The sequence below is a fragment of the Bombus terrestris genome, chromosome 14, assembly GCF_910591885.1.
Source record: "Bombus terrestris chromosome 14, iyBomTerr1.2, whole genome shotgun sequence".
Classification (NCBI taxonomy): Eukaryota; Metazoa; Arthropoda; class Insecta; order Hymenoptera; family Apidae; genus Bombus; species Bombus terrestris.
The window spans coordinates 10685622-10702709 of NC_063282.1; the positions used below are offsets into that span (position 1 = coordinate 10685622).

The 17088-nt window shown below is 30.2% G+C and overlaps 2 protein-coding genes across 2 annotated transcripts; both read left to right on the plus strand.

Moving 5' to 3' along the window:
• Positions 1-1630: 1630 nt before the first annotated feature.
• On the plus strand, positions 1631-3339 carry LOC105666835. The gene is made up of 2 exons (XM_048412044.1): positions 1631-2914; positions 3187-3339. Exons 1-2 carry the CDS (start codon positions 1631-1633, stop codon positions 3247-3249), a joined length of 1347 nt encoding a protein of 448 aa, XP_048268001.1. The 3' UTR covers positions 3250-3339.
• Positions 3340-4927: 1588 nt separating this feature from the next.
• LOC100650136 (adenylosuccinate synthetase) lies at positions 4928-16636 on the plus strand. The gene is made up of 6 exons (XM_012319129.3): positions 4928-5216; positions 10613-10715; positions 12651-13014; positions 13261-13653; positions 13885-14141; positions 14574-16636. The coding sequence occupies exons 1-6, from the start codon at positions 5031-5033 to the stop codon at positions 14621-14623; spliced, it is 1353 nt and encodes a 450-aa protein (XP_012174519.1). The 5' UTR covers positions 4928-5030; the 3' UTR covers positions 14624-16636.
• The last annotated feature ends 452 nt before the right edge of the window (positions 16637-17088 follow it).

Consider the following 17088-nt stretch of genomic DNA (forward strand, 5'->3'; position numbering starts at 1 on the left):
GATCAAAAAACAACATTGGCCCATAAACTTTCTTTTCCTGTTTAAATAGAAGACAATAAAGTATAAGGCTACAGATGAAAATCATAAAATATTATACTTTATATCTTTCATAAACGATTAATTTTAAAATTTAATGTTATTAATCAATTCCACGTCAAAACTATTTTTCATTTGATTTTTGGACTAAATATGTATTTTTGTTAGCTTCTTGAAAAGATATTAATAACGTTAATTATACAGAGTAATATTAATTAAATAAACTAACATAAAAGCTAAACTAATATCATTGATGTTTCACAAAATATTATTGATTTATCACCTATTTTCAATCTGTCACCTATCGTTACCTATATCCTGGAATTTATAAAGTTTTATTTACTTTTATTTAATTCCTTTCAGCTAAGTGACATAAAAGTTACAAATCAACAAAAATGAACCTGTATCTTCCCGTGTGGTCTTCAACTGTGGTCTTCTGTTTTAATATACTCATAGTACCATCTATGAGGCTCAAAGCGAACTATGCTAATTTATTTTTGCCCCTTAGAAACTACTGTAGGAAGTTGCTTAGAGATTATTATAAGAAACCACCCTTATCATCGATGAACGGCAAGATAGTCATGTTTCGTCATTGATTAAATACGAGTAATCGACTTCGATTTTCGAACACTTACCCATACCTCGCATCCACAAATTTTACTGCACTTGTGAAGATCGATATTGTACCTGGTCGATGCTGGTAATTATCCAAGAAAGCAAACAAGTATTTGATTTACAAAAGTTTTTGCTTTGCTTCAAAAGTGTCTAAATATTTACGTTTTCTCTTCAGTCCACTTCAATTATCGGATAATCTGGATACTTTATAATTTCTAATTATCATTATATCCCATCATTGTATCATCATTGTATCCCATCTGCCCTATACAAATCATTGTGTCAGGGATGTCTCTACGCTTCACTCATCTTTTTCTTCTCTCCCCACAAGAGTATCAATTACATTGTTACAGTAGAACACCGATCAATATCCTGTGGATAATATGTTCTGGATTATGTGATGTTTTTGAGTACTAGCAGTCGAACAGTGTCTGTCATCCAAATTTCTTAATTCCTAATTTTTATCTCCTTTACTCGTCATTAATTTTGTTAATTTTGTTTTGTCTATGATTGTTAGAATGTTATTTTAATACGCAATCTGATTCTTTTTCATAAAGTTCAGTTAAATATTCAACTTATAAACTTTAAATTCCAGTCATCTGACTTGATATAAATTATTGACGTGAAATTTAAAGTCAAAACTAGAACATTCTGTATTTTTTCGTATTTACGAATTTGAATGTTTAATAAAGATAAAACTAGAGGGGCGAGGGAAGGCGTGAAGATTAAAAGTAAAGTTGTTTAATGAAAAATTTCGAGAACCTTGTTTGTAAAGAGATACAGAAAATTAAGGTTGAAAGTCACTGAATGCTGTAACATTGGTCCAGCAAGATAGCATCGTGTGTTCAACTATGCGTTTAATTCGAAACCGAGCTTCAGCAGGCGCAAGTTGCGAAAATTTGGGGTGGCCATAGTAGCATGTAATGGAGAGCCATATATAAAGAGGATTTTATTAAGCGACCACAGTTGAAGTTTCGACATGAAATCGGTTAGAAAACCAAAAGACTTTAGCATCGAGAGTATTCTAGCCGATAAATTCAGATTTCTTCGAAATGATCAATATATAAACTTGTCTCAATTTAGTGTAACAAAAACTCATGAACTTGATTTACAGAAAGAAACATATGAAAAAAATGTTGGAACATCCTTTGAAATTAGTATAGAAGAAGATGTCACGGTAAATACAAAAAATAATTTTGTATCCATTCAGGAAAATCCTGCACCGAGTCCTGTGCAGAATTTACCGACAAACTTCGGAATTGGCACAAGAGATACGTATCGAATAAATAATGTGTTTCAAAATAACGAATTTAGTGATGCGGAAGATTATGGTGTGTATTTTCAACGAAAAAGTGAAGTTAACGTAGAAGAAAACGACGAAGTGAATTTCAAAATAATCAATTTCAAACAATATAAGGATGAGGAACATTGTATAAATTTGCTAAATACTGAAGAAAATAATATCGTTAACCAGTTTTATAAAATGTCAAAGTTTGACATAATTAGAAAATGTACCACTGATATGAAAAGGTCCTGTTTAATTGCTGATGAAAAAAAACATATGACAGTCTATCAACATTTTTCAAAACCCCTTGAACAAGAGGAATTTAATTCCAATGAAATAAGCGGCTCAAAAGTAATAACGCACACTGAAAAAGGACGCGTAACAAATTCTGAATACGTTAAACCTAAGAAGGGTGATGAGTATTACGATGAAATAAATGAACGTTACAGTAATGTTAATATAAATGGACAACAAAATAATATAATAAATTTGAAAGTAGACCAAATTTGTTATCGCAACAAATTTCAAGAAGAATTTCTGAAACAAGATCACGAAGAAAAATTTGGCAACAAACAAATTAAATGCATAAATTATAGTTCTAGTGACTCTTCAGAAAATAAAAATAAAGATTCGAAAATCAATTTCTCAAAAAAGTTGACAAAAATAGAAAATAAATCTCCGTCGTTTGATAATATGAAAGAAAAGCTAATTAATCTTTTAAATAACAAAACAGATTATGTAAAAGTAATGAAAAATGCAACAGAGTTAGAATGGCTTCGATGTACAAGGTATAAACCTCCAAAAATTCCTAGAAAACGTGCGATTGGAAAAAATAGACGAAAGCCCAGTCTTCATCCTCGGATACCATTTTCAACTTTTCAACTGGATTTTCTCGAGCAGCAATTTCAGAACAATGCTTATCTCTCAAAAGACAACGTATTGAAGATATCAAATGTTTTAAATCTTCCTCCTAACCGGGTACTTTCAAAGTTTTATACATTTATCACTAACTTGTTTTAATACGATTGAAACTATACGTTATAATTCTTTGTTCAAGAAAAAGTTAAGAACTTTTATTTTTGTTTCCTCTTTGTCTAAACTAAAATTGTCTGATTGAACTTAGAATTAGATCTTAGAACTTAATTTTTTACAATAATCGGAAGATGTTAAAAGAAAAAATATCTACATTTATCGGAAAGGTATTTACGTATTTACACATATATTATTGTCATAATGCTGATTTGTTTCAGATAAAGATTTGGTTTCAAAATCGACGTGCCAGGGAGCGACGTGAATTTTGTATTAATATATAATAATACAATAAAAAATAGGTCTATTACACGATTTGTACGAATAACGAGTATTTATTTTCAAATATAATATAGTTATCTTCTTCAAAATAATATTCTCGTATAATTATTATATTTTAACAACATTTAATATTCTTTGAATATCACTACATTTAAAAAATTTATATAAACTTAAATTAATTCATTATGCGACAGCTGCGTCGCGTCCTGAAGTGGCCAGTAGCCAATACTGATGCATACACAGTAGTCACACAGTAGTCACAGTAGTAGAAGATATATATATTTTGGAAATTAAGGTCGAGCAGCGATTACATGTATAGAAAAAGGTTATTCAGAATCATGCCCTCGGCAACATATTCAAAAATCACCAAAATTGGCAAGGTGGATGAGATATTGGTAATATCATAAATTATATAAGATTGTAATATATTATTGAATAAAAATGTACGTCAACTAAATACTAATATAGGGTTAATAGTAGCGTATGAATGAATTATTACGGAAGTACTACAGAGATTGACACTCGTCGCAAAGTAACACGGATACACCTAATCGTTTCAACTTTCGATCATAGAATAACAGCCTGCGCCGCGGTTTGACTTGCGATTTTAGATGGCAAGAGAGCGGAGGGACTCTTCTGTAAATCAAGTGTGTATGAATAAAGATCTGATTATTAAGGCTTAAAAAACAACAAGACAAGCGATGGCTGAACGACAGAAAATAAATCCATAGGTTTGATTTATTTTAATTATTAATCAAACATAATAAGTCAAATCTATAGATTTATTTCCTATCGCTCAGCCGTCACTTGTCTTGTCGCTCTACCGCTTATCAGTTACCACTTATCACTCTCCTCGATAATCGCGACCTTATTCGTGCACGCTCGACTTGCAAGAGGATCTCCCTTCGTCAAAAATCCGCGTGGCAAGCCGTATCGCTTATCGCTTACCGCTTAACGTTCATCACTCTATTATATAAACAAAATAGATATATACGTAAGCGTGAGCTAATGTAATTTATCTGTAATGTAAATATCTGGCATTTAAAAATTTAATATATGTGTTATATCTAATTCGATCAAATAAAATTACTTAATAGATAGAAAATAGAAAGATAATAATTTTTAGTTCCAGATAAAATAATATTTTGGGCCAGAAAACTATGGTAACACGTACTTTACTTGTAACTATATAACAGAAACAGAATGCATTAGTATGCAATACGTTCACTAACATAACTGTTAAACCTTCTATTATACTGGCATCGATAAAGTCGCATGCGACGTGAAAATGGTAAAGTTGCAAAGTTTGAGACCCGAAAAAACATTAAATATCAAGTCTATTCGGTACTTACTTATGTACTTACATATGTACTTACGATTAGCCAATATTTTTATTTTACCCATTAAAATATGTTTGATATAGAAAATAATGTTATGCCTGATGTCAATCATCCTAATTAATAACAAAATTATTAATAAATCGTTAAACGTGTTTATTCATTTAATTGTAAAGTTATATTTTTATCGATGAAAATCTTCATAGAACTAATATTTGTGTTATTCTATAATTCTTATTTTACTTCAGATTATTTCATTTTTGTAATCTTTATTTTTCCCTCTAGATGTCGTTCCATTCGGCACTGAAATATAAGTCAGTCAAACTCTTCTATCACTGGTGGATTACCAGTCTATGTTTCAGCAGTCGCGCGGCGATTTTCGAGGTGTGTGCGTGCGCGCGTAATTTGTTCAATTACTCAGAAAGTAACGAATATAGTACCCGAAAATGCAGCGTTCCGTTCAACAAGCAAATGGAGATGGTGTTCTTGCATCACCGAGGAAAAAGCAACGTGTGTCGATAACTAACACAGCCAAAGTTACTGTTGTTCTTGGAGCACAATGGGGCGACGAAGGTAAAGGCAAGGTCGTCGATATGCTTGCTATGGATGCTGACGTCGTCTGCAGGTGTCAGGTGAGTCCGCCATTTTTTCATTCTCGTCCGCCTTTTTTCCGGCATAAAGTTCTATATGTTTAAATTTGATCCAAAATGTACTTTCTATTAGAAGATTTAGTATCGTAGACTACCATATCCATCGTTTTAAAGACATACAATAGGTTATATGTTTCCCCTTTTATCGTTTTATTTTGAACAGTGACGAAAATTTTCCCTCCTCTGTCTCTTTCTCTCCGCTGTTTTCATGTATATCACATGATTATTAGTGTTTCTTTTTCTATATTGATATCCCTCCTCTTACGGAGGTAAATAAATATTGTATACTTCTGTAAGCTAATTTAAGCATTGAAAAGAGTATAATTTATGATAATGAAACTTCGAAATTATAATACATATTTAGTAAATATCATATAGTTTAGTACTCATTTTTATGACAAGTTTTATATTTACCAAAATCCTCTACTGCATTTTTTATTATCATGATAGTGAAAAAATGAAAGCTTCTGTATTAGCATTTTTCCAAATTTATTCACTTATTTACTTATCTTGGCGGTAATTTACTTACCTTATTCCATTTCATATAAAATATTTCATAATTTTCTTTCTTATTATTGTTTTATTTATATATTTCATATTTTATGTTCCATACCTTATATTTAGATATTATCCTTCTTAAATTCATATAGATAAACGCAAGTATGTAAATAACTTACACATAGCATTTGTCATATCTAAATGTTTTTATAACCCATCTTGACACATATCTTTATAGAAGAAAAATAGTACCAAGTCATTTGTAATTGATGCAGAATTTTCACATATTCTAGTTTATGAAGCATTTGACATATAAATGTGTATGCATGTAATAATTGACATGTGCCCATTTACATGTTTGTGTATTAATTAAAATGATTCGCTTACTTTATTAGATCAAATTTTAGTATCGCATATATAAGTATATTTCTTTGTAATAATCATGTAGTCTTGAAGTTATAATTTTGACGATGCTCTAATTAATTTGTAATTTCTACAAAATTTGCAAATTATTTATTAATTTTTACATAATTGACTATCATTAATAACTTTATATGTATAATAAATTAAAAGTCAATTTATATATTAGCTTCTTTCTTAGATTGGTTTATTAAGATCATTTTTAATGAGATGATCATTTTTTGATGAAATTTTTAATATATCTCTATAAACGATGTAATGTGATATAATTCTTAAACAATCATACTGCAGTTAAAATCTGGTGCAAACCTGCATTAATATTAAAATTTATATATACCAAATAAAAGAATGATTTTTAATAAACCTAATATTCTTTTTTATTCCTATTGTTTAAAACCACATCAACCACTTATGTGAGTTACATGGGTTATTAACACAAGAGGCAAGGTTCACAGTTCGTTACATAATATTCTATCCACTCTGAATGTCGTCATAAATATAAATTGGCTTAAAATGAAGCTTTATTTAGACTACTATGAATTGCCACAACTATTAAATTTTTTAAGCACTCATACGCACAATGTTCATTAATAGCTTTTAGATACTTCACATATCATTCATCGGTATACAATATACTGCAATTGATATGACATAATATAAACATTTTTTAAAAATATGTATGTACATTTGCTAACATTCCTATTACTATATGCAGATACTTAACACAAAATATAATTATAGATAAATATAGATAAGATATTACTGATATTATTAGTATTATTATCTATTATTATTATCGCTGCAAGGTGTTTCCAGTATTGTTTATTACATTCTGTGTGTTTGTACATGTAGATGCATTTTATGTTGAATCTTTTAGGTTGAATCTTTAGGTTTGGGCAGTAGATGAATAATTGATTTAATCACATTTTCGCGCAAAATAATTGATGGAGATATGGTAGTAGCTACGTTTTCCGAATTACAGTTTTGTTCCGAAGTGGGCAGTTTTTGAGATTCTGTTGTCTATATGGGGTACCGTGGTTTTATGTCGATACCTGCAAGATGCTACTTGGTAATATTTTTAGGGATTGGTGAGGGTCGCCGTTGGTTGCGCATGTAAGTATTTGATTGAAGGTTTGTGGCCAGCTTCCATGGCAGAGCTTGGTCCGTTCCTCTTGGGGGAAATGCGTGACACTCGTCCACATTCGTTTCTCGTCCTCTTACGAATTAGTCAGGTCAGCGCACGTGGTATACATGTATACAGGCCATGCTGGGGGTGCGGAGTGAGCTGGCCTGTATCTTTGTTTCTTTCTTCTAACTATGCTAGCTATTTTTTGTTTAATGCCAATTTTTGTGTTACATATTAACTTTTCAAAATAAAATATTTTGTCGTAGTATCTTATGATAACTTTAATAAAAGATAAAAGTGTTTTGAGTTCTTCTATCCATAATATTGTAACTGAATTACATTCTATCAAAAAAAGTAACTATCTACATTCTCCATTTACAATATTCTATATACTTCTAACGGTAGTGTACAAACTTTCTGCCGCCCATTATATATCTTATCGTTCTTCGTTTACTTCATGAAATATGTAAATGTAACATGGTACAAACTTCTCGGATCACCTAATAGATAGTTTAAACATAATTACCCGAATGTTCTACCGATTATATGACGTCGCTGTACTTCATCTACTGCATAATGAGTTAAAACACGAGAGAATGCGACAAAATCAAATATACATCTCTTATTACGATCATTAAAGATATACCTAACTCCACATAAATATGAGTGATATTTTTAAAATAAGAAAATAGGGAAAATTATCATAAAGTAAAAGAAACGGTATAAAATAAAGGGTATTATAAAATTAATTTTGTATCTTTCTGCAACGGTACATTTTTCTTATTTCATATCCTTGGTAGGTTTCCTTCTAGAAGGATTTCGTAAATAAAAATTGATCAACGAGTATTAATTTTATTCAACAAGCACGTACTACACACGTCCATTACGACATTTTGTTTTCTTTTTTGTTTCTTTCTTGTTTGTCCATCTTACTATGTATTAGTAAGCATATCATTATACCTGTTTACAGGTAATACATAACTAGATCGAGTATCAAGGTCCAATTCAACCTACACCCGTTCTCCTTTTGAGTATAGATTTGTTAAAGATACAGAATGCATTAAGTTCACCAATTAGGGCTCGAGATGACAGAATAATCAATTCCTTCTTTCTATTTCCATACTGGTTAATTCTGTTACTGCTTTCTGTTTCATATTCCCCGACAAAGTATGGAAGCAGATGTGAATTTGACTTCTGTGGCGTTGTATCTCATAATAGCATCTTCCAGTTCTTGATAGTAATTAGCCTTTTTATTGTAGGTTTTTGTAAGGTTTATTCGCTAGCTACATACTTGCCCGTCTATAACCAACGCAGTTCTTCTTAGCTTTGCCATCAAGTTCTGTTTTCAGAATCCTTTCGATAACTGAAAATATTGCAATAGCTTTGTGCCTGGCCACTCTTGTGTAAATATCTAGTATATAGTATCTAGTGTATCTAGTATATGGTTCAGCGTTTCGATTTCGTTGCAACCAGCTCTGTATAGGCGATTAGGTACATTTTCTACCTAAAATTCTCTGCTTGTCCGAGATTTAATGGCTAGCACATTTATGCAGAACTTCGTTACATTTAGTTCTTACATAAGTTCTTCCCTAGCAGGAAGCGATTGCCATCTGTGACTTGCTGGTGCTTATGAATATCAAATGTAGTAAAATCAACTTTTCTACCATAATTATGACTTAATTTGCACAAGGTTATCATAAATCGCGTTTGATATTGATGTTTCACATTGTTCATAAATATAATACTTGTTTTATTCTGAAGGTAGCTTTTTTCTTGTATCCTTATTTCTTTGCTTTATTTGAAACTATCAAGTGTTTCAAATTGCTTGAAGTCAAGTGGATTAGTAAGAATGAAGGTAGTTTGAAAGAATATTTTAAGTTAAGTAAATATATATCTAATAGTTAAAGGAATCACGAAATTTCAAGTTGCTTAAATTAATCTGAATGGGACTTTAAAATATGACATTGGTATTTGTTAGGTTTAATATCTCGTTCAACTTTGTATTTATACTATAATTGTATACTATAATTGTATCGTAATTCCATGCATTAGAATTTAAGCAATACAATTTCTCATAAATTCTGAGATAATATTTACTTGTTTAAACTTTTGTTATAATTGATCCATTATAGTATTTCAACGCCAATAAAATTGTAATTGATGTACACGAAATGATAATAGCTAAAAGGTATTTGAGAGTTTACATCCGTAATTTTAACTAGTGAAATTAAAATTTTTATTTAAATAAACTTAAAAGGCGACCATGAATTTGTTATGAAAAAATATTTTCGAAATATTTGTAATCGTTATGTGTTATTCGCTCAAAGTAAATAAATTTTCTTTAATATCTTTCTTTATTACCTTGTTGCAAACGATTAAAAAATCGTGTCGAAAATTAAAATGAACTGTTTACGGAAAACATGACATTAATTTTTCAGATAATATCATTAATCCAAACATATAAAGCTCTACCCTAAACTATTCAAATTATTCTTCTTACATCTTGTATCTAGAATCTGAAAATTTCATTTCGTATGTAGTTTCGATCCGTATTATATAATATGTTGTAAGTTTTAACGTATCTTTTCTTTTTACGAGTACATAATTTTATGTAGTAACAGTAATATCTTTTAATTAATTTGTTCTATCACAATTGATGTTCGTTATATATTTTTCCTCTAATAATTTCATTAAAGATCATTAATTTTTTAACATTATAATTGGTCCTATGTACGCTTGAATGTTTCTTGTATACGCCTTTGCTCTAACGTCAAACTGAAAACATCCGTTATAACAAAGTCTAAAATTAAAATCGATAATATTCGAGAACGAAAAGCTCCGTTATCAGGAAAAAAATTAAAAGGTATATCTAAAAATTTGAATTCTCGTTACTAGTCTCTAATGTGCTAATGTTAGTAAATAATGCTAATTTCGTGCCTCATTAGATATTGCTTATTGAGATCACATGTTCGATATTTCTTCTATTTTTCATTTAACATGTTAATCATTCCTCATTCAAGGAATCATTAAATAATTGTAATCTGACACTCTACCCTGCACTCTTCAAATTGTGTTATTTACAAAATGATACTTCATTAATTCACTGTCAGCAACATTAATAAACCGTATGAAAAATATTTTAGGATGTAAATTAAATTGTTCGTTTTGTAACTATTATTTAGGTGTTTCATTGAAAGTCATAATAATTTTGATGTTTGAGTAAGATGAATAGCATCTGTTCTGATCTGTCACTGGAAGTGTTTAAAAAGTACGAAATAAAGATGAAGGAAAAAGATATTTACATTGGAGCAAAAGGAAAATTTTAATTTTGCAGGGAGGAAGCAATGCCGGACATACAGTAGTAGTAGACGGTGCGGAGTTCCACTTCCATCTTCTACCCAGTGGAATAATCAATCCTAGATGCACTTCGCTTATAGGTAATTATTTTTCGATTATGATGGGCCTTAATAGAATATCAATGATCTCATATTACGTTAGCTAAACATAAAAAAAAAAAAATTAAGTATCTACGTAACTGTTTTGGGTATAGAATGTAACAATATACATGTTACATAAGCTGTTGGCGATACGGACAATAAGGACTTATCATCTTTAGGTCGTGTCGGGGCCATTTCACTAAAAACTGTACTTACTAACTACATAATACGGGAAATAGAAACACATAAATACAGTGGAATTAGTTTATATAACACATATTATGTTACGTATAACAAATTGTAAAATATTAAAAAATGAAGATACCGACTACAAAATATGTTATAAAATTAGTCAGTGACACATCTTCGTTGAAAGTTTTTTTATAGTTCTTTGGCATTAGCTATTTGTGATATAATTTTAACCGACAGTTATAATGGATACACACACACACACACAATTATAATAACAACAACTGTAATACAATCGTATATTGTGGAGATTATTCATATTTAATGTATTGTGTACGAATCTATCTATTCTGATCGCAATATAAATTGCAACTAAAATTACATCTTTGGTTCTCAAGACAGAAATTTAACGCAACGTTGCGTCATAATAGAAGCAGTTTTCGTCTTGATGTAAATTTCCTTACGTCATCCAACATGAAAATGTTAGAGTTGTATTCTCCTGTAATACTCTTGTTTAAGCTATGCTTTGATTCTGGAAAGAATCTATACAACTTTTTCATTGATATCTTGTGCATGAGTTTATTCGTGTTTCAGTAATATACGCAAATGTCATAAAGAAAAATTATCATAATTGACGTGGTAATGATTTCAGTCATTTTGTTCATACGAAGGAAAAGACCCAGAAAGTTATTAATTAAGATGAGCTTAACTGTTCATGTATTGGAACATGTCTTTACATTTATAGAAAAAAAAAATAAATAAATAAATAAACCGCCACCATCTGCGGAAATTAAGTTGACTATCAATCTAATAAGGAAAATACAGATGTAGATGTGCTTTCAAAAGGAAGTTTGGTATCTATAATTTCGAATTACGTTTTCAAATCGTACTTAATATTAGTTTGTTGACAACATTGTTATCTATATTTAAGCAAATGAGCAACAACGCATTTTGAAATAACAGTTTGTTATTTCATATGTTGTCTGGTATTTGATAGAGATAGTCTCATAAATGTTCGATGGGATTTAAATCTGTGGTAGACACAGTAATCCAATGTTGTTTAGCTTAAAAAATTTCATATATAATTTTTAGATATAATTTTATATATGAAATTTTTAATCTCTTTCTATCTTTAACTAAAATCCAAATATAACCCATTCCAATTTCATGGCTTACTCTATATAATAGTGTTTGCTACTATCCGCAAAATACCTTGGAAACGGATACGACGGTTTCATTACTCTATACCAGGTGAGGCACATGAAACATAAGAAACCGTTGCAGATACCAGTTTGTTTCTTCCTTCAAAAGTTGCTCTTAATTTTATTATGATAAATGTATATTCTTTCCTTATAATATATTTTATGATACTTCCTCAACTCTTCTCAATATCTACTAAGAATCCAGCATAAAAAAAGTTAGATTTATTTATTTAAATAGATTTATTTCTAAAAAAAAAAAATTGAGGATAACCTTGGAAACTTGAAAAAAAGAGGAAATTGATAAACAATGTACTACCTGCACTTCAAATTATATTATGCGACACAAACTAATTTGCAATTGATTTATTAGTGTAAAATAGTAATATAATTTAAGTTGATCGTGTATTACGATTTATTCCCGCCTTCTATAGATTTTATAATACTAATATGAGTCTAAAAGAGAAAATTGATCACTGTGATCATATTTCTGCTGATACTGTATTATAATAATTATAATACTATCCTGTCATGAATTTTGTTTCAGGAAATGGAGTAGTAATACACTTACCGGGTCTTTTTGAGGAATTAGAAAGCAATGAAGCGAAAGGTTTAAAAAATTGGCAGGAACGATTGATAATTTCTGATCGCGCACACATAGTATTTGATTTTCATCAGCAAGTCGATGGCCTCCAAGAATTAGAAAAAGGTACGCAGTCCCTGGGTACTACTAAAAAAGGAATTGGTCCAACATACTCAAGCAAAGCTGCTAGAAATGGACTTAGAATCGGTGATCTTCTCGGTGACTTCGACAAATTCTCCCAAAAGTTTGATGCGTTGATTACTTCGTATCAAAAAATGTTTCCAGCACTTCAGGTCGACGTGAAAGCAGAGCTTCAGCGGTATAAAGAGTACGTATTTTTATTTATTTTTCACTTAAATCTGAATATGTTTCAGATATTAGCACTAAACAAGTATGAGGAGAGTTTGTTGAAAATAATATTGAATCGTGAATAATTATTATATATTAATAAAATAATACTATTCATGTATTATCATGTATTATGTATCGATTAAAATATCCGGATTCTTATAAGCAATAGTGTACTTCGTAGAAAACAATTTCTTTATTCTATTTCCTTTATTCTATTTTTCAGTTATGCAGAAAGAATAAGACCACTAGTGAAAGAAACAGTTCAGTATTTACATCAAGCATTACGCGAAGGAAAAAAAGTATTAGTAGAAGGTGCAAATGCTGCGATGTTAGATATAGACTTTGGTACATATCCCTATGTTACGAGTTCTAACTGCAGTATAGGTGGTGTTTGTACCGGTCTTGGATTATCGCCGTCTTATATCGGAGAAGTTGTCGGTGTTGTTAAAGCGTATACCACAAGAGTTGGTGATGGTCCATTTCCTACTGAACTTTTGAATGCTACAGGCGAGCTTTTACAAAAAAGAGGACACGAATTTGGTGTTACGACAAATAGGAAAAGACGTTGTGGTTGGCTAGATTTAACTCTTCTTAAATTCACCGCCTTGGTTAATGGGTAAGAAATACTTTTATAATAAATATGCCTGATAAATGGACTTTTAGGCAAATTCACATTTTTATGAATGTAATTAGATAAAGAAGAATCTACATAGAGAATTATGCATTTACAAAATATTATAACGAGCACTATACTTTGGATATTTATATATTTCTGCATATTACATGCACTTTTTTACTTTCAAATTTTTTACCTTCATCAATAATTTAAATTATATTTATTTTGCAGATATACGTCAATATGTCTTACAAAATTAGATATTCTAGATACGCTTCCAAAAATTCAAGTCGGTGTAGGTTATCGATTAAATGGAAAAGAAATTGACTATTTTCCAAGTAGCACCTCTGATTTAGCAAAAGTAGAAGTAATTTACGAGACTCTCGATGGTTGGGAGTCAGAGACAGAGGGTGTACGTTCCTTGGAAAAGCTACCTCCTAATGCAAAAAAATATATACAATTAATAGAAGAACATCTTGGCGTGCCAGGTAATATTTTAATATGTGAAAGTATTATGTAATCTCATAATCAGTTTTGTGGCTTTTTGGACTTTGCGTACAGTATCGCCGATTAAAACTAAAGAACATATTAATAATCTTTTCCAGTAAAAAATTAGTAAAATATTAATTTTTTTAACTCTATGTTCTATATTACCTATTCAATATTATAATTAGATTGCGAATGCCCATCTATGCATTTATTTTGAAAACTGATTAGCTTTTTTAGTAGCGTTATATAAAATGAAAATCCGATTCTGACTTGAATAATGAAAATTGCTTGTTATATAAAAAATATTTTTTTGTTTTCAATTCCTTTCATATTTAATTAAAAAATGCAAAGTCTTGAACTTAGACGTATTACAAATACAAAAAATTAAATATTATTAATAACATTAAATTCAGAAATTATTATTGTTTCAGTTAAATGGATTGGAGTGGGAGCAGGCCGAGAAAGTGTAATTACACTTTGACGTTACACATATTGGTTACAACCATGGAAATATATTTATTTGTGTAGGATCAGTGGATTGGGCGAATGAACGTGTGAAGTCTTCATTAAATAAAATGGATATACTTAACATTTCTTTACAATCATGACGCTTAACACAACGCAAAGGCTTTAATACAACACAGTGACGACATGAATTTTTCGACAATGCATGAGCGATTCTCTCGCTTTGTAATCAGACCACATTCATAGTGACATCATACATACAACACATATTTTCATCGCGTATAGCCTCTGCATGATCCCATACATGTCTCGTGTACATTTTAGGAATTACTCTTTACTTGCGATCGACGCTCTGGTCTAATGCAGTATCTTCATTCAATATCTTTCACTTGGCCTTCAATCACCCACCATCCGCTCCATTTGCAGATACTATCGAATCCCACCTATATATGTCATACCCTATATTTAACCATTTTGCCCTACCTTTAGGTTAAACATTTTTACTTGTATTATGATTCTCATACTTAATGTATGGTTTCGTATGATCCTCTATCATCAAAACGTTGAGAACTTGATTTCCTATCTTACATATAATAAGTTTATTGTTTCGTAATTTGTTGGTTAGTACATACGTATCTAAAAATTTCGGACTGGATTTTTCTTTTTGTTGCACCTAAGACATCGAATTTATATGGCTTATGTTTTTCCCCTTTATATTCTAAATTTTCTTATTTTATTCGTATATCTCTAAAATTATTTCCTCCTCGGGTGTTTCCAATTCATCATGACTTTCTTGATATATTTTATCTTAATCTTCTACAATCAGATCTTGTAACAATGTATCTTACATTTGTGATTTGATACAATGTATCAAACATTTTGCGAATAGCGTGACTTCTGGTATATCTATTTGGCGTAAAATTGAATCTTTGTGCCAAACTTAGATATTTATACCACTGTTCAGGATTATTAATGTAATAAGTAAGAGTATTACCATTTTGTGTACTTACGCTATGCGGCCGTTACTTTGAAGCACTCCCGTAGCTATTGTTAAAAAATTTATCAAAAAGCATCGGAGATGAAAGCAGTAATTTTATCGGGTTTAATTCGCGCGCTTTAAATAAATTATAACCGAATTAGTCGATTGAGTTAGAACTAGACAAAAATGAACGTGTCAGTCGTGGACAAAAAATATCGGTACTTTCTCTTTGTTGAAGGCAAACCACCCTCCTCTATATATTTTAAAAACTTAATACGTTTCAGTAAGAAACAATATCTTTGTGTCAATTAATTACTAAATCATGCTGCAATATCTAATATTGTTTCTTTTCACGAAGTCTATTTTTCGACGTATATTGTATTCTATATTTACACAATCACCCTCATGTTCTACTGCATCTTCAATGGAGCTAACTAATTAGACCCTAATGAGTCCTTAATCTTTTTAAATCAATGAATTGGAACGTGTGAAGTCTTCAATAAGTAAAATGAATATCTTTAATACTCTTTATAATCAAGGCGCAGCTTAACATAACGCAACGACTTCAATATAACACAGTAATAGAATGCCTCTCTCGCTTCCTAATTCACATTTTTGAAGACATTACACATTCTTACCATATCAGCGAAATCTCTACTTACGTAGTCACGTGCATTCTATGAATCTTCATTCACAATCGATATTCTAAATTGAATATTCGACATCTTCACGACATTCACTCTACACCCACAGGTCATATCAAAACCCATTCGCAGCTATCACATCCTACATTTGTCCATCCGGTTTGTTATTTTTAACGATAAATTTAATTTTTCGAAGCAGTTGATGAAACAAGCGCACAGAGAATAAACAAAGAAATTTATAGCATTGAGCTTTTGAATTTTAGTAGTACATAACGTTGATAGAAGAGAACAAAAATGTCATCTTTTCGAGTTCCTTCTTATTGGATAATTCATGTTAATTCATGGTATCCATTGTTTGAATGTAAAATAAAAAATGTTAATAAAAATGTATTTATTTGAAAATTAAGTGAGTTTAATATCTGATTTTCTTAGATGTTGCTTTTATCCATTAACATTCACTATACTCAAAGTGTAAGTATTGAATCCCAACTATTAATCTTTTTCATTTGTGGACCTCTAATTGTATAACTTTTTACTTTATAATGACAATATAACATAATATATAACAGAATATAACAGAAAGAAAAATTCATTAACTAATTCAAGAATCTAATATTTGACTGAGTAAAAATGAATGATCAAGTACTTAAATAGGTAGTACTATTACATAACTATAATAAAGGAGTACTCCGATGCTCTAATCTTTCTACATATGGTTCTACATAGTGAAATTTTTAGCTATGTTGTTTTTCCTTACTTTTTCTCATAACCTGACTGACTATTGATTGATCTATAGTTAAAGATATCTTCTAAATCTCTCAGTCTGCCACATTTTTTTTACCATATGCTAACTTCTTC